Source organism: Saitoella complicata (assembly GCF_001661265.1).
Source record: "Saitoella complicata NRRL Y-17804 unplaced genomic scaffold SAICOscaffold_3, whole genome shotgun sequence".
In the NCBI taxonomy this organism is placed as follows: domain Eukaryota; kingdom Fungi; phylum Ascomycota; class Saitoellomycetes; order Saitoellales; family Saitoellaceae; genus Saitoella; species Saitoella complicata.
In genome coordinates, this window is record NW_017566994.1 from 697856 (window position 1) to 724288 (window position 26433).

The following is a 26433-nucleotide window of genomic DNA, read 5'->3' on the forward strand; positions in this document are numbered from 1 at the left end:
ATCTACGCTTTTGAAAAAGACGATGCGTCGTAACAGTACAAACGGTTGATTAACATCTCGTAAATGTTAGGGCTTCAACTTTGCTCGCTAAAAGATCGCTGATACTAGTCACCACCGGACATTCTTCACCAGTCATCATCCTCCTCCTCGTGATCCCTGCCATTGCTTGCCTGCGCTCGGGCCCGCAAAGCATCCGCCAATGATCCCGCCATGTTCTGTCCAGGACGGCCTGGGACAACAGGAGTTCCAGTACCCGACGTGCCGGCAGATGCACCAGGTCTCGGCGGTGCTGCGGGGGCAGCAGGGCGACTAGAGTTGGGTCTTGCCTTCGGAGGAGCAGGCATGGGTGCCTTTCCTGAAGCAACGCCAGCAGGCCTTGTCGCAGGTGGTTTTGGTGCACCGTTTGTGGCGCCGGGCAAAGGACTCGTCTTCCTCAAACCGTTCGGACCTGCGCCTGCCATGCCGGGGATAGGCATAGGCGCTTGTGCACCTCCGTTCGCGACGGGAGCACCCAGACTCGCAAGCACTGGGTTCGCGGTAGCGGCGGCTCTAGGGGCAGCAACAGATGCTGGCGGGGGAGGCGGAGGAGCGACAGCCCTCACCCTGGGTGGAGGCATCTCTTCCTTGACATAACTCTGAGGAACCCATCCGTCGCGTCCGTCCTTTCTAGCCAGCCACCATCCAGTCTCACCCTTCTGCACGATGTCAAGAACTTCATCCTTCTTGAAGGACAATTCCGAAGCACTCTGTCCGTTGAAGTCGTAGAGACCCTTATAGATCGGTGCTTGAGGTTCCTCAACGGCAGCGGGAGGAGGAGGTGGTGGGGGAGGAGCAGTTCTGCCAACAGAAGCCATAGAAGCAGCTGGCTGAGCCAATGTAACGGGTGCAGTAGTAGCAGCAGGCTGTCTGTGAGCAGGAGTAGACGCAGGCTTGGACCTAGCTACAGCCTGCATGTTTCTTGGCTGACTCGGCTTCAACAACTTGCCAGTCGTAATCGGCCTAACAATACCGGCCTTCTTCGGCGGCGTGGGATGCGAGACGCTGTTCGCGGGCTCACCTTGGGGCACGTGAATCGTTCCACTTTTGTAGACATCATCTCTTGGAACCTGAGGGTCTTTCTGCGCCTTGACTGTAGCGAACTTACCAGGCTTCTTGCTGTACTCGATGGCGGGACCGACACGGATGTCAACACCACGGTGTACGATGCGGAGACGCGTGCAGAATTCAGTCTTGAAGACACATGAGATGAGCGGATCAGGCAACTGCGGGCTTCCGATACCGAAAGACATCCAGTCGTCCCGAAGGTTGGTCATGCCAACATACTTGATTTCACCCAACCTGATCTGCCTCTCCGTAGAGATCTGCAACTGTCCATTGACAACAGCTTGGATGATGATGTAGACAGCCTTGTCCGTCAGCACCAACATCCTCGGACTTGGCTTACTCGAACGTCCAAGCTTCGACACCAAGACTTCCGCCTTACACGAGAACTGCACGTTCTCACCCGCAACACCCGCACTCCTCGCAATCACCTCTCCATACCCACCCTTCATCCCAACACCCAAATAATCACCCAAGAACCTCCTGCTTCCAAGGAGCGACATCCTCCTCCTCTCCTTCCTCCCCGCAAGCGTCCTGTGACCCTCATCCCTCATCTGGATATACTGCAGGTTGATCTTGTTCCGCATCCACATACGCTGAATCCGGATCGCGCACTCATTTCTGTACCTCAAAAAGTTCCTCCAAGCACGCTGAATACGGGTGGCCATGTTGTGCCAGTACCTATCTCGCATGTGCTCCAAGGCGAACAAAGTCTCGGGAGTCTTGATGAATGCCTTAGTAGTACCCATTTGGTACTCCTCGGCCGGTATACCCGTATCCTTCAAAATCTGCAAAGTACCGCTCTTCATATCACCCGTCCAGGTATAGTCACCAGCGTACGAACACCTCGGACTGAGCAAGTAAAAGCGCTCAACAAACTTTTCGAAAGTCTGACGATATGCGAATCCAGCGCGACGGATACGCACGTTCTCCTGGAGGCCGAGGTATTTGATCTGATGAACGACGTTCTTCTCATTATACTCCGTAGGACTCTTATTCTCGTTGGGCTTGATGGTGCGAATGTACGATGGCCTAGCCCTCATCAACGTCTGCACGAGATCATTCGCAGAAGCCTTAATCTTATCACCCGCAGTGGGCGGCCTCTTCTTTGAATCTCTATCAACACGATCGGGGAAGATGGTACCCAAGAAGGGGTTTCCGGACACCGCAACAAGATCAAGCAAATCCTTCAACAAGGCATCCTTGTTCTTGTCAGTCATACCCGAGACGGTGTACATCACGTCTCCAGCGTAATGCTTCACCAAGAAATGTCCCTGTCTACTCTCAAAATGAGGGTTAGAGCTCAAGAACCCAAGTCTCTGAACGAAACTAGAGTCAGCGGCACCACTATCCGCATGCGCCGTCGCGACAGCATCGTTCAACGCAGCAAAGATACCAGGCGGCCTCTTCTCCTCGATCAAATCACATACGATCTTGTTGTTGAAGTAATCGATAGGAGTCCACTTGATCTGTTCGCGGACATACTCCTCCTGCTCAGTCTTAAGTGTGAGCTCAATGAAGATCTGCTGCAGCTTCTCGTTTACGTAGTTGATACACAACTGCTCGAAAGAGTTCTGCTCGAAGATTTCGAAACCGTAGATATCGAGGATACCAATTGTGTACGCCGTCTGAGACCGCGCAGTCATAGAAATATTGACTCTGCTGACGATCCACTCGAAGAGGTTGTTGTAAATGGCTTTGCTGAGTGCATCTCGGACAGCTGTTGCTTGGGTTGGGTTAAGCGGAACATCGTACACGGATCCACGTCGTCCACCCCTGCTCGTCTCCATAACTCTAATAGTCAAAGCCTTGATTACAGCAGAGGCATCGACGTCCATCAGATATGCCACGAAGTTCGGTACGGACTCATCCGCAATCGCCGCATTTCCGTCATGATCCTCCACGAACTGGACGTTTCCAAGCCAGAGGATGATGGCCAACATCCGGAAGATCTCGTCCTGCTCTGCTTGGGTGAGACCGATGGTGCGCATAGCAGCGAGGGTATCGGCAAAGTCCTTGCTATCGTCAATTCCAGGAGCCGAGAAGCAGTTGGAGCGGGAGGTGTAGACGTAAGATTCAGGACCCTGCAACCCAAACATCTCCCTCTGTCTCGCATCGGCAGACTTCGTGAACTGATAAAAGATGTGGAAGTTCCTCTCGTTCTCGATCTGACCCACTACACGATTCTTCTCCAACAAGTAATTGGTGATGTTCGCACCGACGGGTTCGCCGGAGGTGTTGAACTGGATTTCGAGATACTTTCCGTGTCGCGAGGAGTTGTTGTTTCGCAGCGTCTTTGCACAACCGAAAGATTCGAGCAGAGGGTTCGTGGCGAGGACCATGTCCTTGACCTCCTGAATGCTCGATGATCCGGACCCAGAGACATTGGCGATGTACTGCATGATTCGTTTTGCCGCCTCGGTCTTTCCTGCACCAGACTCACCAGAAATGATGATACATTGATTCTCCTTATAGGAATTCATGTTGTAGTATGCACTTTCCGCGATCGCATACACGTGCGGCGGCATCTCCAACCTGTTCTTTCCACGATAACTCGCCAGCACATTCTCGGTGTAGATACCCAAATCTCGAAATGGGTTCACAGAAATCAAGACGTGGCCGATGTACGTGTAGATATCTCCATGCTCGAAACGCTTCTTCAGGTTCTCATTAATCGCCTCGTTGGAGATCTTAGACAACAGCGTCAGGTCAGACACTCCGACTTCGCGCTTCTTTGTAGACTCGTACACGGCACGCTTGACTCCTCCTTGTTGTTGCGCACCACTGCTTTTGGTTGCGGCCGAGGCGCCCTTGTTGCGGTTGGCACGTTTCGTTACGCCCATCCTTGTCGCGTGTCGATGTGATCAGAGAGGTCGACTTGTCCGGATAAATGCAGACGCTATGATAATGAAGGGTTTGATTGTGACCGCGACTGATCGGACGGTGTAGGTGTTTACTTTCGTGTCCGAACTTTAGGTGTTGTACTTGGCATGCGATCGACCGCGGTACTCGGGTTCGCGCTCGGCCCGCAGCGTCATAGGCGTGGTCTGACCGCTGTATCATTACGCCTCGCAGAACTCGTTCTATTTGTTTTCTTATCAGTTCGATAATAACCGGTTATACATATTACTACCTTTCGATAGTACTATGTTCGCTCCCTGATAGCCCTGGTTCCTCGCAGCACTTGACGTCGTCCCTATGGTATCAACCCCTCCCCTGTAACGACGATACACCCGCCCTCACAATGCTTCGCTCGTCCCTCTTGACCGTCGCCCTCTTCACGTCTACCGTACTCGCTCAGCTCGTCCCTCACCTCTTCCATCCTGCCGACATTGAGTCCAAGGGCGAGTTCGAGCCGCACTTTGAATACCTTCCCTTTGAACAGCATCAACAGCCCATCATGCCAGCCGATGACAAGGAGAAGACGATGTTGAGTGATTTGATCTCGATTGATAAGAGTTTGTCAATCTTCGGCGACTTGTGCCGTCAATACACGCACATTGTAAGCTTGGTGTTGATCGTACATCTACTCGCGATTGACTAACAGCGTCGAAATTACAGGAACACCTCCTCGAAGACCCACTGGCACACATAACCCTAATCGTCCCAAACAACAACGCATTCACCTCCCTCGCCCGAAAACCCTGGGACACCCCCTCCGAACCCGAAATCCACATTACGGAGGACATCGACGCGGACAGAAAGCGTTCGTTTATCGAGAGACATTTGGTACTTGATGATGAGCTTCTGGCGGGGAAGAGGTATCATACGATTGGTGGGGAGGTGGAGGTGTTTTTTGAGGAGAAGGAGGGGGTGAGGAAGCTGTTTCCCGGGGAGTTGAAGGTGTTGAAGGTCGAGACAGCTGGGAATGGGGTGTTGTGGGTTGTTGATGGAGTTGTGGAGGCGAAGTGAGGGGATGATGTTTGAAAGATACCCTGTGTGGAATTGGATGATGTGGGTTTCGATATGGTTATGTTTGGGCGGGTTTTTGGAGTTTTGGTTTGTTTCGTCCTTTCTTGGTGTTCCTCAGGAATATACGTCATTAATCAAACCTTCACATGTGGTCACTGCGACTTTCTTTCAATTGAGTCCATGTCATTATCTACTTACTGGTATTGCTAGCTTCGAATTCTGCGCTGAATCATTCACTACGATCGACTGAGGGAGTCAACCACCGGCCGCGGTACCAACGGCAATGGTCAATGACAAGGAACACCTGGAGGCCTATACCAGATCTCGTAGAACGGTTAAACGGTGAATAGACAGCTGAGAAGCCTGCCGCAAGATCTTCAACTCTCTCGGAATAGCAGTTAGTTGGATGTGGCCTTCCCATCACCTGCCTTCCCCGCGGTTTGAGCATTTCCCGCGAACTCAACCAAACCACAACCTACATGGCCAGCCACACTACTCAACCTCAATCAGCAAACCAACCAGCTCAAAAAAGCACAGTCGCTCTCTTTTCTCGTTCTCTTCGTCAGCAGTCTCCGCTCTGGAACACCACGGCGCGTATCTTGTCGCAAAACGCAGGATGGGTAGTGAGAGGTAAACCTAGGACCAAGGCAATGAGCATTGGGTAGGAAGAAGCAGCTCATGGATGACATAGATATTGAGGTCACGCCTACTACGCCTGGCGTAAGTATAGCTGCCAGAAATGGACCCACGACTGACAACGTGGCGTGCTCACAGGATGTCACAATCCCATCAACGCCGTTTTCGATTATTTGTCAACAAAGCAGCATGACTACCCAGCATACACCTCCAAACAACGCTTCATCCGGCGATGACTTCGTTGTCCTGATTGAGCGCGTCGAGCAACTTCTCTCCCGTTCACGCACTCCTGTCATCCTGGTTATCTCTCCCAACATCAACGACTTCCTCAATATCCAATTGCGGTTTGTGACTACATTACAGTCAACTCCCTCGCAGTCAGTCTAATGCTGGGTTACTAGACTCGTGAACACCTTCTCCGAGCAAATATCCGTCCTTCCGGCATTCACCCCGGACGACGCAGTCACTGCTATCAAAGTCCTAGTTACAGGCTACCACTCTGGTCTTCAAAACAATAGATCACCTCATGCACCCAATCCGCTCGGTCTCATCTCACAGATGACGACGCACCCACCGCTCGTAGAATCCGGTCCGTGACCCCCATCTTCCATTGTCCCCTTCCCGTCTTTCGCACTTTACACGGGAAGTTAACGCCTCAAACAGCTACCTACATGCTCCACGACATGTTTCCTTCCATTGCGGATATTGCCAACGCTACGGTACAGGATATGGAGGTGCTTGGTAAAAGGGATGCTCATGTGGTTGTCGGGTTTTGGGAGGAAGATTGGGTGTTTGGGTAGCGTTGGTGAATGTGGTATTGCGGAACTTTCTATGGGAATGGACGATGAGGTGGGACCAATATGGCAGATTTGAAATATGACACAGCAAACAGGAGAGTTGTGATGGGTATAGAAGTGCACGTGTATGTGTATGTGTTGAACCCAACCGACCGTGCCATTTAACTTTTCGACATCGCTTAAGATGTTGTTCCAGATCCGTTACTTCCATTTGCACCCTCGAACCGCAAAGATGCCATGAACATCGTAGAGCAGTGCCCGAGGCAAATGTCGTTCAAGTTGAATGTCGCCGACGCGCAGGTTCCCACGGGTGAGAAGCGGAAAGAGTGCGATGGGCAAAAAAAGCTGGAGCTGCGACCATTAGAGCAACCGGCATGACTTCAGAAACCCAGTGTCATTCTCATGCCCCATCAATTCGATTTGAGTTTCTTGCGCGTGGTTGTGTATCTTCCTGCCGAGTAAGTTATCGCCGTTTACGCCAGTACACTGGTACGGGTTTATGATCGTGAGACTGATCTTTCTTTCAGGACACCCGCGCCAGAACGAGAACGGTACGAAGTCGAGTTAGAAAAGATTTGGCAAGTACGATATGAGGAAGAAGTTAAAATCAACCTCCGTCCCTGGAGTGGATCCGCCGTGAGTCTAATTAATCTTTTGCTAGGGAATTCACTCACACGAAGCCGTTCAAGTCATCACGTTGGAGAATCAGATGCAAATTGCAGTCACTTATTTGCCCGATTCTATAATCAGTCGAGGCGAACTTGCGACGCTTTACAGCCGGGAACAGATCGAATCAGGTGCTCAACTGTTCGAAAAAACACTTCTCGAACTCCTGTCAAGACCTGCCTTGATGCCATTCGACCAGATCATCCCGGCATTTGCCCGTGTTTTTCAGGACCGCTGATTGGATGAAGCCCTCACCCGCCCGAGCAAGCACGGAGCTTCATTCAGAGAGCTCGTTAACTTGGGCCTGGGCACGCATTATTCTGAGGTCGTCTTCAAAGGTCAACTGTTGGTGGGCGTCGCATATCGCCCTCCTTCGCACTTGGCCCTGGGGACTGGAAAATGATACTGGAAACCGGACCACGTCATACACACTGTGTAGACGCTGTGTCTGCAGACCCTCAAAGGGTAAGTGACTGAACCTAAATTTGTTTGATAGGTTTACTAATGTGGGTTGACAGGGCCCGCGATACCATTAACGACCTTTGGAAGGCACGGTACCGCCAAACCGGGGGACTCTGGCTGGGAGTGCACACCTCCAAGATGCCTTCATGCAATTGCTTACGGGCCCGCTGTGCTTTAGACGGTCCACATGTTCCAGCAGAACAGACCTACCACGCTCTTGTTCGACATCGACCCCTACCTTGTCGGCGAAGAATATGACGTACGCTTTCTGGAACCCCACTTCTTTCGTCGAGACTTTTGCTGACCGTATCATTGTACGTCGAGATGCATAAGGTATATGGTAGAGAATTGGTCCCAGATCAAGTATCGGGACATGGTCGTGGAGAAGCCACCAGTAGTTGTGCCGGCGCCTACTGTTCCTAAGGCAACACCTCCAGCCTCTTCATCAGGTGGATTAGACTCATCCCTTAAGGTCAACGGGCGGGGCGTGCCATCGACCTTGTCATTGGCTGCTTTGGAGGGACGCACTCAAAGTGGGTTCTAAGTCGCGGAGGGAGGACCAGAAAAAAATGACCAGAGCGATAGAATCTGGCTGCACATTATTGATGAAAAGTGCCAAAACAATGAAATCAATCGTTCATTTGAAGAATCATGTAGCCATAGCCAAAGGAAACAACGCGAACTAAGATCCCATTCGCAATCAACGATACCAGAAGAACACTTTGCATGGTAAAACCCTCACCTCGCCTCCGACGGCACATACCCATCATCAGTATCCCCATCCTCCACACTCAACAACCTCTCCCTCTCCGCCTCCGCATGAACATTCTTCGACAAAATCCGCCTCCTAACTCTCTTCACCACCCATACAAGAACAGCAACGAGCATCAACAACCCTACTAACCCGCCAATCCCGATCCCAACCCATGCACCAACGGACAACCTCAGTTTAGTGGGTCGTGCTTCGGGACGGAGGGAGAGCACAGAATCGATGAGGATGACTTGAGCCCGGCATGCGCGACCATTGTTGAGGACACGGGCATAGACGTCTTCCGTCCTATCACCGAAAAGACGGATATTCCAATAATCACCATGAACCCTTTCCAACCCCGCCTCGTGTCCTTCCTCGCGCGTCTTCGTCCTTGTCTCGGTGTTTGCGAATACATCGTCGCGCAACAAATGTAATCGGAGGATCTGATCGATATTCTCCGTCTCATTATTGATCCCAGCTCTCTCGACCGCCGCATCCGTCGGAACCAATATCGTTCCCCTCTCCTCTTCACCTCCAATCCCTGCGTAGCTGAGATTCCGCTCAGCAAGAAGAGCGGGGAACAACGTCACCCCAGCCGCCTCGTACAAATCCTTCTCTTTAACATTACCCAATGGTACGTTCTCCAACGCATGCACAACCCCATTCTCACCCAACAAATCCCTCTTCTCATTATCCACCCTCACCCCCTCCACCATCACCGCTCCATCCTCCTCGACCGTAACACCAACGAGACCACCATCGACAGTCTTATACTCCCGCGTCACGAATTCATTCGAGTACGTCAGATTCCTCAACATCGCCCCCGCCGCCAACTTCTGCAATCGTGCCTTTCCCTTATGGGTTTCAGTCAGCCAAACCCTGACCAAACCCCCCGCATCCTCCCACGCACCATCCCTCGGCAGCAGCACAGTAACCCCCCTCGCCTTCTTCAAGACCTCCTTCCCCCCATCACCCCAAAACATCTTGACAGAAGTGTCGAAACCGTCGTTAATCCTCGTCACTACATCCAACCGGGGTGGAAGCTCGATTTCCTCACGGATCGGGTAGATGGTCGTGTTACCCACTCTCCAGCCCTTTGGATCGAGGATCTCGGCGTTGTTGACGTAGAGCTTGTCGTTGTTTGCGTCGTGGAGGATTGACAGGCGTTGTGCGCGGCCTCCCAAACTCGGCGAGCGGAGACGGGAGGGGAGGATATCTCCGCCTTCCAATACACCCTTCTTCTTCTTCTCGAGCGCGAAGTGGTACTTTAGCCGCTCGATGTGTTTACTCCTCAACCCCCTCTTGGCTTTCTGAACCACCATCCCCTTACGTCCCTGACCACCCGTATCCGTAGTCTCCACCTTCCTCCCCTCATCATCCAACACCGCAAAAATAACCTGCTCCTCCCGACCCCAACTATCAATCCACGCCCTCATCTCTCTAACCCCCCCAACACTCTCAACAAACTCCTCAGCACCAACACCATACAAATACTTCCTCGGCGTCCACTCAATCTCGACGGGGATGATGGATGGGATGACGTGTGCCACACCCCCGAGTAATATGAGGTCATGTTTCGTGGTGGGGGTATCGTTAATCGTTAGCTCTTTGCCTTCGTGGTCGAGGGAGAGGGAGAGTGCGGGACCGGAGAGGGGAGGGTGGTGGGATGTGTGGCCGGGGAGTAGGTCTTGGGTGTAAATGACTGAGTTGTTGAGGGTGTGGGAGCTTGTGAGTCGTTCTGCATCCACCACACCCCGGGGATGTCTCAAATACCGGAGTTCGATGTCGTTGAATGCGGAACGCATAGCTTCATCGGTTGGGATGATATACGTCGTCGTATTCCCGAATCCCGCTCCCAGCTCACTCCAAATTCCAAACTCCCCACCGTCCTCGTCAGTAGCGCTTCTTAGGAATTCCTGGAGTGTGGGAGGGAGTGGGAGGGGTGTCTCGATGATCTGCAATACCCCGTTTTTGGCTTGCTGGTCGTACGTGAGGACCTCGATTGAATGCGCCGGATCATACCCAACCCTCACCTTCCCATCCGCAGTTTTCCATACTTTAACACCCGTCCCGCGACTTACATGTCGCCCTGCCACTCCCATTCGGGAATCCCACACCTCGTCTTCAGCCGTGATATTCCCCGTCCACAACTCACCCTGTAAGATATGGTACTCCCAATACTCCCTCCTCGCCCACGCATCCACATCTTCTTCCTTCAGCAAGGGTGCCAGAAGCGTGATATTGGTGCGGAGGTTAAGATCGGGGATGAGGCGGGCGCGTTGGAGGGTGCGGAGGAGGGGGAGGTGGGATGGTGAGGAGGAGAGGAGGGAGATGAGGGTTTGAGAGGCTGTGATGATTGTTGCGAAAAGAAGGGTGAGGAGGATTCTTGAGGGGTGCATGGTATGATGGTGAGTGGTTGAAGATGTGGGAGGTCGGTGGCTGTTGGCGAGGAGTGATGAGGGGGCTGTTTTGTTTCAGTCGAGAAGCTCGATGGTTAGGAGCCTGGATGGATCACCGGTGTCGTTCTTGGCTCGACCGTAGAGGTAGAAAACGTCCGAATTGCCCACCGGCGTATGAACGGAAAGCGCTCGAGTTCGATCCGACCAACTGTTGGTCCGTTCTTTGATCCGAGTAGGTGATCAGGACTGTCGTCGTCAAGTCGAGGAAGCTCACAACACGCAATCCAAGACCAAACAGCTCTCAGTGTCGTACACGCCGTTAACTGAAAACGCAATCAAAGTTCCTTTAACTGTTAAGTGCTGTTACTTTCGATCGGTCGTCGTCGTCGTCGTACATGCGCCACATGCACATACCCGTTGTACCCAGATTACACACAGCCCTCGACGTTTGCCTCCCGATCACCGACATACGAAAGATGGCAAAGACGGGCAAATCACCAGTGAGAGAGGACGCGAGAAGAGGAGTGACATTGTTGAGTTTCTTTTCGAGGGGGGCGGCGAGAGGCGTACCGGGCGATCGTGCGCCGGGATCGGGTGTCGCTGTCAAGCAAGAAACGGGTGAGGCGGTTGATGATTCTGGGGTTGATCTTAAAGAATGTGAGGATGTGAAGATGGAAGGAGCGACGTGTCCGATATGTGAAGTGATATTGGATGGGATGGGTGAGGAGGAGAGGATGGCGCATGTTGATCTCTGTTTACGGATGGATGATGACGAAGATGACCTACCACAGCCACCAGAGATTGCGATCAAGCAAGAGCCGGGGATCGAAAGGGAAGATTCAACACTATCAATACAACAACCACAACCACCAGACGAGGGTGCGCAGGCGTGTCCGATCTGCGCCCGATCACTGAGCACCCTATCGACGGCCCAAGCCTCCCTCCACGTCAACGCATGTCTCGATCTCGGCCTATCCTCCCAACCTCACGATCAACAGACCGACATACAACCCCCCGCACCTGCGCCCACACCACTACGCCCCACCCCCTCCTCTTCCTCCTCCTCAAATCCCTTCTCCAACCTCCCCTCCCCCTCCCTCGCCCCCTCCACCACCATCGCCCCAGCTACAGCATCAACACCCTCAGCCTTCTCGAAACTAATGTCAAAAACCTCCACCGAAGAAAAGCAATGGGCACGAGCCGCCGCACGGGCAAAGAGCGAATGGGGAAAACCCGCCGCGACGCGGAAATGCCCTTTCTACAAGATCCTGACGTTCCCTTCCTCCGGAGCCTCGCTCGTTGTTGATGGGTTCAAGTATGGTAAAGTACCCGGTATCGACAACTACTTCCTCACACATTACCACTCCGATCATTATGGGGGTCTCTCACATACGTGGTCGCATGGGGTGATATGGTGTTCCCGCATCACCGCACGGCTGGTTATCGAATTCCTCCGCGTCGACCCGAAATGGGTTAAAACCGTCGAAATGGACGTACCCACCGAAATCAACACTGGCTCAGGGCTTACGGTGACCGCAATCGACGCAAACCACTGTCCCGGCTCCGTCCTGTTCCTCTTCGAACACTACCTGCCCAACTCCAAAAAAACAACTCGATACCTCCACTGTGGGGATTTCCGTGCGCATCCACGGATGGTAACGCACCCCGCCATCAAAGATAAGTATCTTGATGGCGTGTGGCTCGATACGACGTACCTGAATCCCAAATATGCGTTTCCACCACAGGTTGAAGTTGTTGGTGCTTGTGCGGAGTTGTGTCGAGGGATTGCTGAAGGTAAAGCTATTCCTGGCTTAATATCCACTCCTGCTGAACGTGGCGGACTGTCGCGCTTTCTTCCGACCCTCAAAAAGGAATCAACCGGCGACGCGACCGGCACCAGCGAGAGTGGGAGACTCTTGGTTGTCGTGGGGACGTATTCGATTGGTAAAGAACGCATCGTCATCGCCATCGCCCAAGCCCTCTCCTCCAAAATCTACGCACCGGCCCGAAAACGCCGTATGCTGTCCCTCATCGACGATCCACTTCTCTCCTCCCTCATCACTGATGATCCGAGCGAGGCACAGGTGCATATGGTTTTCCTCAGTGAAGTCGGAGCGGAGGGGTTGAGAGACTACCTAAAGAGTTTGGGTGGTAAAGGCGGGTTCGAACGCGTCGTGGGGTTCAAACCGACAGGCTGGACATTCACCCCAGGTAAATCCCGCACAATCGACTCCACCCCCCCCGTCCGTGAAATCATCGACGAATGGCGCAACACACCCCCCTTCACCCCCTCCGCCCTCCTCCCCCTCCGCGGCTCAACACCCAGCGCGATATGCTTTGGTGTCCCGTATAGTGAGCATTCCTCATTTCGAGAGCTCACGTGTTTTGTTAGTGCGGTTAGGGTTGGGAGGGTCGTGCCTACTGTTAATGTTGGGACGGAGAGGGGCAGGGAGAGGATGAGGGGGTGGGTTGAGAGGTGGGAGGGGGAGAAGGGGAGGAGTGGGAGGTTGGGGGTAATTGAGGGGCAGGAGGGGTGGTAGGGTTGCGTGTGGGGGTGAGTGATGGCATATTTGCATGAAGGATTGGGTTATCGGGACTGGTTTTGGTGCATTGAGGTTTAGGGTTATTGCAATTGGTGTACGTTTGCCATGGACAAATTTTGGTGTATCTTTCGGATGAAGAGATGTCTAGGATGCCAGTGCTTGGACGGATTGGAATTCTGGTGTTAGGTTTAGCTTATGACTTGCTATACATTTTCTTCATGCTTCATCGCACTGCGATTGTAGCAATTGTTTTGGTGGTCATTTTCTACCTCTATCCATTTGGTATATCCCAAAAACATAACTCTCGTATAGCCAGTCCGCCACGCTCATCTTTTTCATCTTTTTTCGTAATCATCTGAAGAAATACCCTCCATGATATTCAAAGATCAACAGTAACTCAGGGTTGTCCAGCGCCAGCGCCAGCACTGAGACACCCCATGAGCCTTCGAATTCATCAATGAAAACGGTTTTAGCCGATGAGATCGGTCATCCCAAGGCCGGTTGGCACGGACTTTCCCGCAATTTGATATTCTCGAATTCCGAAGAGCTCCATTCCACAGCTGATCTCAAATCCTTCAGTGAGACTATTCTACGCCGGTCTCCTTTCTCAGAGAATCCTGGTTCAAGGTCGTGTGCGTAAATGTACCGTGAGTCTGAACCAGAATTCGCGTGCTACGATATCGATCCTTCCAGGACTCCCCCGAAAGTTCCCACGCCTCAGATAGAGAGCTATCATATAACGCAGATAACGCTCAGCTGGACTAAGAAGGGATGCTCCAATACAAATCACTCTGCACCACCAGTAGCCCTGACATTCTACGTCCTAGGCGAACGCACCCGACGTCGTCGTGCTCTTTCCAAACTCTCTCCGCTAAAGGATGAAGTGGGCATCTGAACTTAAGCACCGTGAAAGCCGGGCACTGTCAGTGGGGACCAAAATCGTCAAGGAACATTCCACCTGGAATTCCGAGTTTCCCTTGCACCATGAACAGGATCACGTTTCTCACTGACGATGTGGAAGGACTCCAAGCTCACATCAGTCGGGGCAGTGGACAATACTGTTGTGCACAGAAAACAGGGATGTCTTTCTGAACCCACATCTTGACCGAAAGTTTGCACGCATAACTTTTGGCCGGCGTCACTTCTTGCTTTATCTTTTACGTCCTAGAGGAGAACTAGCTCCACTAGGTCTCTGGTAAATGATATTCTAACTTCGTCTATCTCTCAAACATTTTATGCCTCTTTTCACCTTTCCTTCCTCTTTAGATATGTCGTTCCGTGTTACATGTTCACCACCACGATGAACATGCAACGCCTGACAAACCTTTTTCATCAAGAAGACCAGACGATGTCACGGTAGGCTGCCGAGAGGCGATCGAAGTACCGGTCGACGGCACCACGACAAGTCCTCGCGCCCATTCTTGACCTTACTGCAGCTCATACGTAAACCCGTCAAGGGTCAACAGCTAGAAGATGATGTTAGCTTGCTCCGGCTCACATGGTTCATAATACTTACCACAAACGTCCACGAAGTATCGACTGTAATCTTGACATCTTGGCGACGAACCGGTTTCATGATTGTCGGTCGGGCCTCGCATACAAGAAGCTGCGCAAGAAACGAGTTCTCACGCTAAATGCTGGACCTTTTATTGTATCTGTATCGTTATGGCGAAAAACTGGCGATATGAATCATTTGTAAAAGTCGGCGCTCGAAAGGCCATGCAATCCATTATTCAAAGTTACGAGGTGATACGCTATGGCGCACAACATGCTATCCGGACCTACCGAGCAATTCTGAAGTTGCGGTACCTAGTACACACATATACCTCCCGCCCGTAAAGAGCGCTAGGTAGGCTTAGTCCCGGGTCCCACCGCTTGATCGACTGCACCCATGGGTGCTTAACGAGGCTAGTGATTAGCGCTCTTACCAGTTAAAGGATCACAATCATTCAACATTCAATCTGTTTACAGAGTTTTGGAAGGGGGGAGTACGTCGACGTTTGACCTCAGCATGTGAGTACGCTCGTCTGGATTACTGAAGGACAAGACCAGAAGGGAATTTAAAACATGCGCTGCGTTTGAGTGAACTTATCAATGTTCCTGACAAAGGTGCAAAACTTCGTTCATCCGCTGCCGGGACTAACGAGTTGACATTGCAGAACCAGCAAGGGCCGAGATTGTTGATACTAGACGAACTACACGAGGACTAGCAAGTACTCACGCACTGCATTCAAACTTATTCACCATCCAGACACTCACCAAGGGAATACCACTTCCGTTCCCTTGCTGCCCCGAAGCGCAGTAACACAGTGCGTCATTGAATTATCGGTGGAAGCTTGACGTAGCGCTGCTATCGTGAACTTGACCGAGAGTCGGTACCGAAGTCGCACACCCAAACCGGCAACAGAGTTATGTTCACTTTCAAACTCCACTCCATTCTCACCAAATCATCCAGCATTACGACAGGCCGCGATGACGACAACATCAGTCCATCCAGATTTATTCGTCACAGTGACGATTCTCGACGCAGTGAGGTTGAAGTCGGCAGTCAGCAAGTCCCGGTTGCTACCTCATCGCACACAAAGACCCTGTCTGTGAGAATACTATCAGGGTAAGAGGATCATGTGATTTGTTCAGTCAAGAAAGCTCCTAATCAAGACTCAGCTCACAGGTAACGTGTCGGGTAAGGAAGGAGGCAAGCCTGGACCGCGAAGGTGGCATAAGATCCACGGCGAATCGTAACAGCTACACCGGGTCATAGTCCAGGTGATCGGCGACACACGGGTGTGTTCTTCTAACTTGCGAGGCGGTTGATCTGCGGAGAAGGTGGAAACCGGCGAGACGGGATAATGATAGCGGACCATGCCTCTGTACCGACCAAGATGTTGATCATGTCTGTCGCCGTCCTTGACTGCCATTCACGATGGATGTACGTATGACTTTGTGGGAGCAAGGACGCGACGAGAGTGATGACAAAGCAAGAAATGACGACCGATGGATGGATGAGAATTCAGGTGACTGATCATGGTCATCGGTAGAAGCTAACCGGACAGTATCGCCGTTTGTGTAGTTCGAGTGATGATTTACGGCTTTGACGGTGGACTATCGTCCAGGCGAGTTGATCGGGAGGAGCTCGAAGGGAAGGTTGAGTTAAGTGGTCACCGTTCACCTTTCCAAACTCCAAAGCACCGAGCCAGAGGAACCGGAAGTTCGCAGCCAACATTGTGTTTCAGACACTTGGTAGTAGCTGATAAGAGTGAAGATAGCAATGCCTCGAGTATTGTCGATGATAGTGCAAGCGGTTAAAGCGCGACGGCAAGACCAGACGGAGACGATGCAAAAGGCGATTGGTGCAGTGTGAGGCCTGCCTTCATGATGCTTGCCTGGCGAGTAGGAAGGATGTCGAGGCGAAAAGACGTAGAGCAAGAGCGGATGACGGGTGATGAGGAAGGAAGCGAAGAGGCTAGGAGACGACGACGGAAGACGGGTGAGGATTCGTGGGGGCTGGCTTGCCGAATCAGGCAACTCTTATGACCCCAAAGCCGCTTTGATTCTTCACAGATCAAGTGAACGACGTGTTCCCTTCGTGCAATAGCAATATTCCCCAGCCAGGACCAATCAGCTGCACGCAATATCGACGGCGGCCCGTGCACTGTAACTTCAACCGACAACGTAAAAGTACGTCTAACGTCTTGTGCAGCCCATCAACACAACCAGAAGGGACGGTGCGACTCAGATGCGATTCGAAGTCCTCCTCAGTCCTCCTCATTCCTCCTCGAGCCTTCCGCGCCCCGAGGTCGGATCATGTAGCACTGAAGGATGACGTTGGCAGTTGTACGCAGGATGTTGTTTCGGAAGTGATGGTCGCGGCTGAGAATGCCAGTGTGCAGTTCAGGCTTGTCACCGGCGGGGGTTTATGCTCAGTGTCAGTTATCTCCGCCCCATCTTCGACATTTCGCAGCGTGCGACAGCTTCGGATAGCGATATTGCAGAGCATGAAGTCGATCAAAAATCGATTGCCTCTACCGGCAGACCACCCAACTCTAACGTCATCAACGGGAAGTCGCCTCGTACATCTTGATTTTGAGGTCGCGACCCGCGCGCCGGTGCATTCCTCCGAGATTTGAGTCGTGCAGCGGGGCGGAGGAGGATGGGAACTTAACGGCTGTTGACAACATATGAATGCAGTTGAAAATGTGAGAGTAAAGTCAACAACTTCGAGAGCAGTGGTCAAGGAGACAGTGGAGGTTGTCGACCTCGCGGGATCATCCCCTGAACTGCCGGTGAAGTGGCAATGACGCTCGTTCCAGTGCCATATGGATCTTCATCGTGTACGTCGTCGTTCGTCAACAATCACAGCAACATAGCACCGTCTCCAGTTGCACTCGAGCACCGCATTCTACAAGACTTCATCGTTGTCGTACCATTCATGCGTTCCTTGCTCATTTCTCTCTGTGAGATCTTCAACACCTTTGTTTTGCGTTTGGATCAATGGCAGACGTCTCTCGTCAACCGTGGCCGCTGCGTACACGTACTTACGAAGAAGCGGATCCGGTGAGGGTATCAAGGTATGCGATCTGCGAACTGCCAAGTTCATTGGCCTTCTTTAACTCCTGCCTCTTGTACTGCTCGTGGCTGGTGTTTCCCACTGTAAACATCATAATTGAAACTGTTTCACCCTAATCGTCGAAGGTCGCTTACTGCCGCCAATGGAGAGCTTCCTTAAGCGCTTTGGTTCACGGGTTTTGACGACGGCCATGGCGATGTGAAAAGTTCGGTCACTGAGTACTTTGGGTATACCCACATTCCTGGTCAGTGAAGTTGCTTTCTTCATCCCAGAGACGCCGCTATATTGGTCGAAACTGACCGAGGCGTCATCGACGCAATGTAGAATCAAAATCAAGATGTGAGGTCCACGTCCGGTGGGAGTGCGCCGACGATCATGGCTACAATGACTTCAACAATCTTGCAAGATTACACCGATACACTGGTGGCATTCTACGACCTAGGTTTTGCTGTGTTATACCAGTTCGTTTGTTGCGTCGGTATCGAACGGAAAGATCGTAACAGCAGTTAAGGGGAGGTCAAGTCTAGTGCAATGAACTTTCAATTCTCGAAGAGATGAGTAGAACCGAAATGGAAATCAAATCGCGTGCTCCTTCTGCACAGTTCGGAGGAGAAAGGCTACCAAGGGGAAGAGGCTGCTGCGAGCGAGCATCAACGGAGCACGGAATACGTATCGTACGAAAGACGTTCCCTGCCGAATGCAATTTCAATCAAGTTTAGAAACTCAAAAGATCGAAAAGAGAGAGTCACAAGGTCCCGGCGGGACGATAGCCACTTTTTGACGTCTAAGTCCCACTGCCCGTCCGGAGACCTCTGCGCGAGAGCACGAGGTGTCGCACCCTCCCCGGAACTCACACTGGATCCCCGACGTCGCAAGTTGCCATCTCGTGTGTGTGCCGCAACCTACCCCAGTCAAGCCCCCTTCGGCACCCCACTGGTGCACCTCACCAGTGGACCGACGGAGCTCTGTGTTAGCTTAACTCATGTTATAGGGGGGAAACTCACTTAGTCACCCCGCGAAGCGGGGGACAGGTACTCAAGTCTTGATGAAATATATGAGGATCTTTTCGGACGGAAGAAAAATTTGAAAAGAGACAGCTGGAGGGTTCAGGCGACAAAACAACTTCGATCACTTTACAATCTTTGGATGTATTACACTGTAGAACATGTACGTCCTCGTCCTCGAACTCGCCACCACATACACGTCTCGCCCGGTCTGACTCGATATGGACATGGGCGTTCCAACCCGAGCTCGATCTACGAAGCTTTCAGACATCTTATTGACCACTATTACAATGCAAGGAAGCTGCCGGCCGTGGCTGCGGCCTGGGGGACGATGACGGCCTTGATACTTCCTTCAAGTCCCGATGTGCGTGCTTAGAACCCTAACCCTAAGTTCTTTGTGAAATGGACTATTACATCCTGTCGAAAATATCGTTTTCTCTTCGTGATTCCTTTTCAGCTGGGTTGAGTGGGCTTAGCTTTTTCGGCCGCTACTTGTCAAATTTGCCAAACTTTCTTCCCACGGTGTCTGAATATGACATGCTCGCCACCAGCTGCGTCGACTGCACCAGTTCTTAAACTTGCCCACGACAGTTTCCCCAAACATTCTCAACGGCTTGACTATACAGATGCTATTTTGGCGTCCATGGATCGGAGCCGGAGCCCGCCTCAGACCGCACGGTTTATCTGAGGCAGTTTTTCAAAAACATATATTATAACCACGTTGCCGGCACGGATTATTGCGTCATTCAGGTTCGGAAAAAGTGGTTTGAGGAGCGTTCTGAATACACCGAGAGTAAGCTCATCACGGCGCAGTGGAATGCTCTGGGTATGGTTGTGTACAAGACATTTGACTTAGCACAGTATGCTAGAGAGTTGCAAGTCCTTTGGGACTTTCGCTTCGGGGACGATGTCAAGATTTTTTTGGACTCCAACACGCAAGTCGCGTTGATTACGTCGAAAGGCAAAACATACGAAGTTTCCTACACGCCGCGTTGCCTTCAAGAGCGGTATGACCGCGCCGCAATAAAGGCGCAGGGTATCCTCCAACGTCGCGCGGAGGACTATGCCACAGCTTTGAGGCATTTCTTGAACGAGGTCGGGATGATTAGCCTCGACGATCTTTATCCTGCTTTCAGCACCGCATCTCACGGCAAGGAGCTTGAGCTGAGTCGCGCAGATATGCCAAGCGCGAGCATACCAGACCTGCTGCGCGCTCTTTTTGGGGAAGACTACATTGAGTTCGTCCACAAGTCAAAACTCTATGTTGGCCTCAGGTACCGGTCCTGGGATCTCGACACTGCCTGGTATAATAAAAGATACAAGGTGCAACACGCCCTTACCACAATGTGTCTCGATCATCCGCATGTCTTCGGTGAATCACTCAATGACTTGTTCAAGCTTCGCTTCTCAATCAGCGATAACATGCTGATTTCGATTTCCTCATCGTTCGTCACAATTGACATGCTCAACATGGGCAGACGCAATACTCTTCTCTTCGAGTTCATGAATGTGGATGTTGACGCCTACAAGCTGGCGGAGATAAACAAAGTCAATGGTACTGGTCAATCCCAGATCATATACCGAGATACCATCATCGACGCGGTATTCTCCCCTACCATCGTCATTAACCACCACCAGGTACACGAAGGTACTCCGGAGGTGAATCCTGGACCTGGAGGTGGAGGTGGACCTAATGGGGCGCCACAAACTATGTCCCCATCTCCCGCAGCACCCCAAGTACCAGCTGAACCCATCCCCGAGCCCGCTCCACAACCGCCGCCGGCACCCGCAGCAAAGCCTGGACCTCAGACGTCGAGTCAAGTACCTCAGAGATCTCAATGGGCCGAGTTGACGACCTTTGGGTTCGTGACGGGAGCGAGCGGGATGTTTTCGCAGGCGGCCGAAGACGGATATACTCAATCAGGCGGGTACTATTGAGGCGCGATATCACAAAAATGAAGGAGCTTGAAGTTTATTTTTGGAAATTTATAGACAAAAAGGGTAAAAATTGACCTCTTCTTTCCAATTAGGAAGCTCTGAACAGTATCGCTCTGTTCTTCCCATTGTTGAGGACCATCTTTTCGATAAGAGGGTCAGCTATCGAGTGCTGGTTTGGAGGAAGTCAGTCCACAGGTTCCTCAGCAGATATTTCTTTGCGAGCGCCGACCTTGCGCGCTAAGACGCGACCGGACCGTTTCCGGAACAGGACACAGTACCAGACCTGCAGAGTGCTACCGAAGGGACAGGGTCTTCAACGTGACTCACACTGGATGTTTTCAGAGCTTTGCGGTCGTAACTCTCCTATCAAATAGACGCTGATCTTACGGCCACTCGTTCTTCGACGTTTCCCACGGGTACCCTGAACGCGCAAAATCCGTTGTTTATCCAGCCTCGCATACTAGGATGTCTGCGAGCTGTACTTGTGTATCAATGATTGTGTCAACATTCCGGCAGATATCGATTGGGTGTCGTTTTTAGTCCGTAGAATGATGCAGTACTGTACAAAACCTGTCAAGAGGCTGGTCCACTTGCGCGCCGTGAACGGTACGACTTAGGCACGCACATGAACAATGATCAATCCCATTCGCGAAGATAGAACATATAAAGCAAACCATAGAGAGTTATAGTACGTCATCACTATCAAACAAGTCACAACCCTTCTTCACAAACACATGTCCCGCTCCCATGATACCGACAGAGGTGCACAGGGGCGTTACCATTCACAACCCGCGATACACCAACCTCTCTAGGAGAACAGCGCATCTGAGCCGAGAACTCCTTCAACCAACCATATAGCTTGTCCTTTTCGATTGATCCAAGCGCGGTATATCCTCGGATACCTCGTGTAATGGTATAGTTTTTGCGGAAGCTTCAGCTACGAGCAAGACACATCTGCCCTGAGAATCCGAGCTGCAGCCACCTGCAGTTGCTCCATGGCAGCCAGGTTGCACGTACGGACGATTTACGAGGCAGTTTTTCTGTATACGAGCTCTGTCAATGGATTAGTACTGCTGGGTATGACTGCCATGAACACCGAGGAACCCCGTCTGTGCCATATGACGCCGGCGGAGACGCACACGGTGCGAGCTCATGGTCAGGAACTTTAATACCATATTTAACAGGAGAGCTAATCGCTCTCTTGCAGTTGACGACGTCATCCGGAGTGCTCTCTGAGAACCCTATCCTCTCCCGCCAAGACGCGGAAGGCTTGTGCGTAGTTTATGATACTTCTTCGCGGGTCACGTGATCATTAACTCCTGGGTGACGTTGGTATATAGATTTAACTACCATACTCTCTATGAGACGCTTAAGCTTGCTTCCGAGATTCATGAACATGAGCGGTCGTGTTTGCAGTTCGGTCAATACATGTGGCAGCCATGAAGGAGAGGATTGGATGGTTCACGGGACGGGTCCCATGCGGACGACCGACGCGTAACAGCGTGGAGATCATGGGGGGTTGGACTAGAGAATCGGTGTTGCCGGTGGTGTTGGTGGTGTCGGAATGGTTAGTGTGGTCGCTGTTGCTGGTGGTATTTGAGACATCGCACGGTCCAGCAATTATCTCCAATCATCCTGCTGATTAACTCGCTCAACATGTTCTACAACCATGGGGGCCGCAACGTCCTCAACACCGCATCCATCAGCGGTCAGCGGTCAGCTGTCGGCAAAAATCAAGCTATGATCTATCAGTTCGTGTCCTTGTCGCATTCTGCAAGACACCACCAGGAATGAAACGTGAGGCGGGGACATCGAGGGGCAACCCATGTTTTACATGCCTTATCTTGCCAACATCTGGCTAGAATGCGGGTGAATTGGGGCCGATGGAAATGAAACCTTTATGTTAGGCATCAGGGGGGCAGCGGGCTGCTTTCGGTGGCAATCGAGGAGGTGCTGTTGGTCGTGTTCTTGTGCCGTGGACGTTCAACGAACGCTTTGAACAAGATGTCCAAAGATGCACGACCGCATCGCATCAACGAGGAATGACGGAACGCGTGATTCTCTGAGATTCAGGGACGATTGTGGAAGTATTATTTGAAACGGTTGGAAAATTGCCAGATACGGCCATACCATGATGAAAGCACAGGATCCCGTCCGATCTCCTAAGTTAAGCATCATAGGGCCCAGTCAGTACTAGCGTGGGAGACCAGCTGGGAATACTCGGGTGCTGTATCTTTAGTGCATGGTCTGAAGAAGGTTCTCTTTTTAGTGAACAAACACGAGGATTTAGACTAACCGAAGCTCCCACACTCGCGAGTGTCTTTGAGATGAGTTGGCATCACGTCAAAGCGGGTTTTGCGTTAATCTGCCGCCTTCTCGACGATGCGTGAGTTGTGCCAAGATGTTCAAGATGTCCCAGACCGTCGTGTCAACTGAGGGACGCGCATGACTCGCCGTTGCTCAATCATCCATGCAACTGGAAGCTCGACGTGAGATGTAGGGAGCCAAACGGGTGCATATTAGGTGGACAACACGACGTCGCCATGACCTTTGCCTGAGTAGTCCGATGACTTCGAACAGGTCACATTCGTCCTGGTGCTCGACTGGAGTATAGACCGAAGCATATCCACCGACTCGATGTTTACAAAGTGCGTTATCTGCGAGGACGCAGGGTTATCGATACCTATGATAAGGGCCATGTTATGCTGTGGCAGAAGGATGAATGGACAGTATTATTCTGTTTGAGAAAACAATGGAAACGATGCCTTTCATGGCCAGCCCAGATTGGGAGAGCCTGGCGGATCGCCCGTCGACGGAGATCACAGCCGACCCCGCAAACCCGGCCCCGCACTGCAACGCACCGTAGTCGCCGACTAAACACCAAGATGATGGAGGCCTAACCCTACCGATTTGATAGCTGTCGACCATCCTACAAGGGAGCTTACTGTACTACCTGAACAGTCAAACCTGCTTCGGCACTAAATCGTTTACCTACAACGAACACCAGACCCTACCTCTTCTTCTCAATTGATCCGTCACACCACATCTCAACATGTCATACAAGCTCAAAGGCCGCAACGTCCTCGTCACCGCCTCCTCCAACGGCCTTGGCGCCGAAGTCGCCCGTCAATTCGCCGCGGCTGGGTGCAACGTCGCCATCAACTTTCACTCTTCCCCCGACGCCGCAAACACTGTCGTCGATGCCTGCAAAGCCGAGAACATCTCCTCCATCGCAATCCAGGCCGATTTGTCGTCCAAAGATGACTGTGAAAGACTCGTCAAGGAAGCGAAGGAGCAGTTGGGTGGGTTGGATGTTGTTGTGAGCAATGGTGGTTGGACAAAGTTTGCGCCATTCGAGGATCTGGAGGCGTTCAGTGATGAGGAATGGGATAAATGTTGGACAATGAACGTCAAATCCCATTTCTGGTTGTTCCGTGCTGCAAAGCCGTTCTTGGAGGCGAATGAGGATGGGGGTGTATTCCTGATATCCTCCTCTCTCGCGGTAAGTTGAACTTTTTCGCTCACCACCTCGTGATACTAAAACGACAAACTTACAGGCCCTCAAACCATCCGGCTCCTCCCTCCCCTACTCCACCACCAAATCCGCATCCCTCCACCTCACCAAATGCCTCGCAACAACATCCACCCGAATCCGCGTCAACGCCGTTCTCCCCGGTCTCCTACTCACGCAATGGGGCCAGAAGTTCGGTGAAGAGAAGATTCGGGAGATTGCGGAGAGGGCACAGTTGAAGCAGGTTACCGAGGTGGAGGATGCGGCACAGATGTTTGTTGGGTTGGCGGCGAATGGGGGGATTACCGGACAGGGTGTTTGTGTTGATAGTGGGATTGGGTTCAAGTAAGTGAGGGGGGTTGCCGAGGAGTCGTGGGTTCGAGGTTCGGTGGGTGTTACTAACTGTTATTATGTCTTTCAATTACATCGATATCGAAATCTGTTTTCTCGTTCCTCGATATTGACCCGACACCTTGTGATCGCACGTTGGATTGGATTGTGACAATCCGTTCGAATTGGGAGAAGAAGCCGTGGCATGCTTGTACACGGGCCTTGGATGATATCGATAAGACATGATATACATTTCCATTTGCAAGCAAGTCCGCGTACGGACGAACGATCCCCAAAGTCCTCTTCATAGGACCGTCCGCCCGATCATTATGCGGTAGATGTGGGCAGTACTCATCATCCTCCGTAATCCTCTAAAACACCATAACCGATACTACTGCTAAGGTCATATGGATCACTCCACAATGGCACCATCAACGCAAACACCATCCTCCATCACCGCCATCCTCCCCTCCATCTGCTCCTCCTTCCGACATCCCTCCCCTACACCTCAGCCTGCAAGTTCTACCGATCCTCACCCTTTCCCACCTCCATCTCCCGCCTCGCCCTTTTCCTATAGCTAGCCACCGCAACCGGCAACATCACCGCCCACCTCGACCCAACCGCCCATGACGCCCTACAACACCCCAATGTGATCGTCCACCGCCATAGTTGATACGGAGTTCCTCGTGCGTGCCGTGATGATACCACCCTTCTTCCTCCGAGTCGGGTTTGCAGGGGTGATTTGACCAAGTGTGCGGGGGCCGCGGCCGAGGAGGAGGGAGGGGCATTTGCCGGCGATGACGGAGAAGCGTAAGTGGAGGCCGCGGTCCTTTAGGTTTTCGCAGATCGTTCGATGGAGAGCTTTTCGTTGGGATTGGTCGATAAGGTCAAGATTTCTCGAATGCACACGTGGCCGGTAATGGGTATGGTCGTGTCACTGGTGCTGTAAAGGTCATGGAACATGCATATGCCTTCCGTGACAAGATATTTCAGGTGTCGTGTATTCCGACCTCGCTTCACCCTGTCGATCTCCACATGATGAAGATCTAGGGAAAGCGATCAATGGGCTCGAAGTCCGCGATGGGTGTTGTAGATGAGGAGGAGCAGAGCAGAACCGATCGCCATCACTCCCCACCAAAGACCTCCATCAAGAACTCCTCGGCATCAGCCTCAATTCCAGGTTCTTCACTTTCTCTAGGTCCTCCGATTGCACACTTCGTGATCCGATGAATTTGAAGCCATTGCTTGACCTTGTGGATTTCACCCTCCCCCGCAGCGTTCAAGTCCACAAAACACATGGTCTTCCCCTCCTCTTCTGCCTCGTCTACGCCCAGCTTGGTCCCACCTATTGCTTTCTCCTTCGGACCGCGTAGGATTGTAAGGATGCCATTGGCATCGTGCATGTTCAACTTTGTACGTTCAGCAGTCTCCGAACTTGAAGTTTCGCGGAGGAAAAGGATGTAGGCATCGGGGATGCGTCCGCGTTCGTTGGTGAAGTTGTGGGGGACCCAGCCGGTTAGAGGGATGGAGAGGTGGAGGGCGGTGCGGATTGCCGCTGTGTCGACACCGGTTTGGGCGCCGGAGATGATGGTGAAGAGGGAGGTATGTTCCATGAAATTGAGACCCGCCGTGGGGTAATGCTGAGCAGAAGGAAGTAGAGGACCTTAGAAGAGGAGGGTCAACGAGTATCGTGCGCCTTGTCGCGGATGCAGCTGTTTCGGGGACGAGATGCAAAAACGGGACACAGCTGCTCTGCAATATGGATGCTTAAAGGATTTGAATACAATAGAGCCCATCTTTAGAGTTCAGAAGCAGC

General features: G+C 52.0%; 9 protein-coding genes across 9 annotated transcripts; 6 read left to right on the plus strand and 3 right to left on the minus strand.

Annotated features, from left to right (window-relative positions):
- Positions 1-40: 40 nt before the first annotated feature.
- Positions 41-4077, minus strand: SAICODRAFT_88898 (uncharacterized protein). The gene is made up of 2 exons (XM_019171592.1): positions 603-4077; positions 41-428 (listed from the first exon to the last, which is right to left on the minus strand). Exons 1-2 carry the CDS (start codon positions 3942-3944, stop codon positions 126-128), a joined length of 3645 nt encoding a protein of 1214 aa, XP_019026657.1. The 5' UTR covers positions 3945-4077; the 3' UTR covers positions 41-125.
- Positions 4078-4345: 268 nt separating this feature from the next.
- Positions 4346-5013, plus strand: SAICODRAFT_5482 (uncharacterized protein; the record flags this gene model as incomplete). Its single annotated transcript, XM_019169322.1, has 2 exons — positions 4346-4603; positions 4663-5013. The coding sequence occupies 2 exons, from the start codon at positions 4346-4348 to the stop codon at positions 5011-5013; spliced, it is 609 nt and encodes a 202-aa protein (XP_019026658.1).
- Positions 5014-5282: 269 nt separating this feature from the next.
- Positions 5283-6569, plus strand: SAICODRAFT_29099 (uncharacterized protein). Its single transcript, XM_019167316.1, has 3 exons — positions 5283-5993; positions 6051-6238; positions 6313-6569. Exons 1-3 carry the CDS (start codon positions 5692-5694, stop codon positions 6447-6449), a joined length of 627 nt encoding a protein of 208 aa, XP_019026659.1. The 5' UTR covers positions 5283-5691; the 3' UTR covers positions 6450-6569.
- A 1657-nt stretch (positions 6570-8226) lies between these two features.
- On the minus strand, positions 8227-9051 carry SAICODRAFT_29101 (uncharacterized protein). Its single transcript, XM_019167317.1, has one exon. The coding sequence runs from the start codon at positions 9039-9041 to the stop codon at positions 8313-8315; it is 729 nt and encodes a 242-aa protein (XP_019026660.1). The 5' UTR covers positions 9042-9051; the 3' UTR covers positions 8227-8312.
- A 2554-nt stretch (positions 9052-11605) lies between these two features.
- Positions 11606-13228, plus strand: SAICODRAFT_40223 (DRMBL-domain-containing protein; the record flags this gene model as incomplete). The annotated part of the gene is made up of 2 exons (XM_019168633.1): positions 11606-12567; positions 12631-13228. Coding segments are annotated over 2 exons (1560 nt in total), but the record flags the coding sequence as incomplete, so codon positions are not given.
- A 6438-nt stretch (positions 13229-19666) lies between these two features.
- Positions 19667-20943, plus strand: SAICODRAFT_228149 (uncharacterized protein; the record flags this gene model as incomplete). Its single annotated transcript, XM_019166648.1, has 1 exon — positions 19667-20943. The coding sequence occupies one exon, from the start codon at positions 19667-19669 to the stop codon at positions 20774-20776; it is 1110 nt and encodes a 369-aa protein (XP_019026662.1). The 3' UTR covers positions 20777-20943.
- Positions 20944-23638: 2695 nt separating this feature from the next.
- Positions 23639-24655, plus strand: SAICODRAFT_29104 (short chain dehydrogenase). The gene is made up of 2 exons (XM_019167318.1): positions 23639-24278; positions 24334-24655. Exons 1-2 carry the CDS (start codon positions 23829-23831, stop codon positions 24634-24636), a joined length of 753 nt encoding a protein of 250 aa, XP_019026663.1. The 5' UTR covers positions 23639-23828; the 3' UTR covers positions 24637-24655.
- Positions 24656-25019: 364 nt separating this feature from the next.
- SAICODRAFT_29105 (uncharacterized protein) lies at positions 25020-25245 on the plus strand. The gene has a single exon (XM_019167319.1). It carries the CDS (start codon positions 25040-25042, stop codon positions 25196-25198), a length of 159 nt encoding a protein of 52 aa, XP_019026664.1. The 5' UTR covers positions 25020-25039; the 3' UTR covers positions 25199-25245.
- A 50-nt stretch (positions 25246-25295) lies between these two features.
- Positions 25296-26310, minus strand: SAICODRAFT_29107 (uncharacterized protein). Its single transcript, XM_019167320.1, has one exon. It carries the CDS (start codon positions 26228-26230, stop codon positions 25742-25744), a length of 489 nt encoding a protein of 162 aa, XP_019026665.1. The 5' UTR covers positions 26231-26310; the 3' UTR covers positions 25296-25741.
- Between the last annotated feature and the right edge of the window lie 123 nt (positions 26311-26433).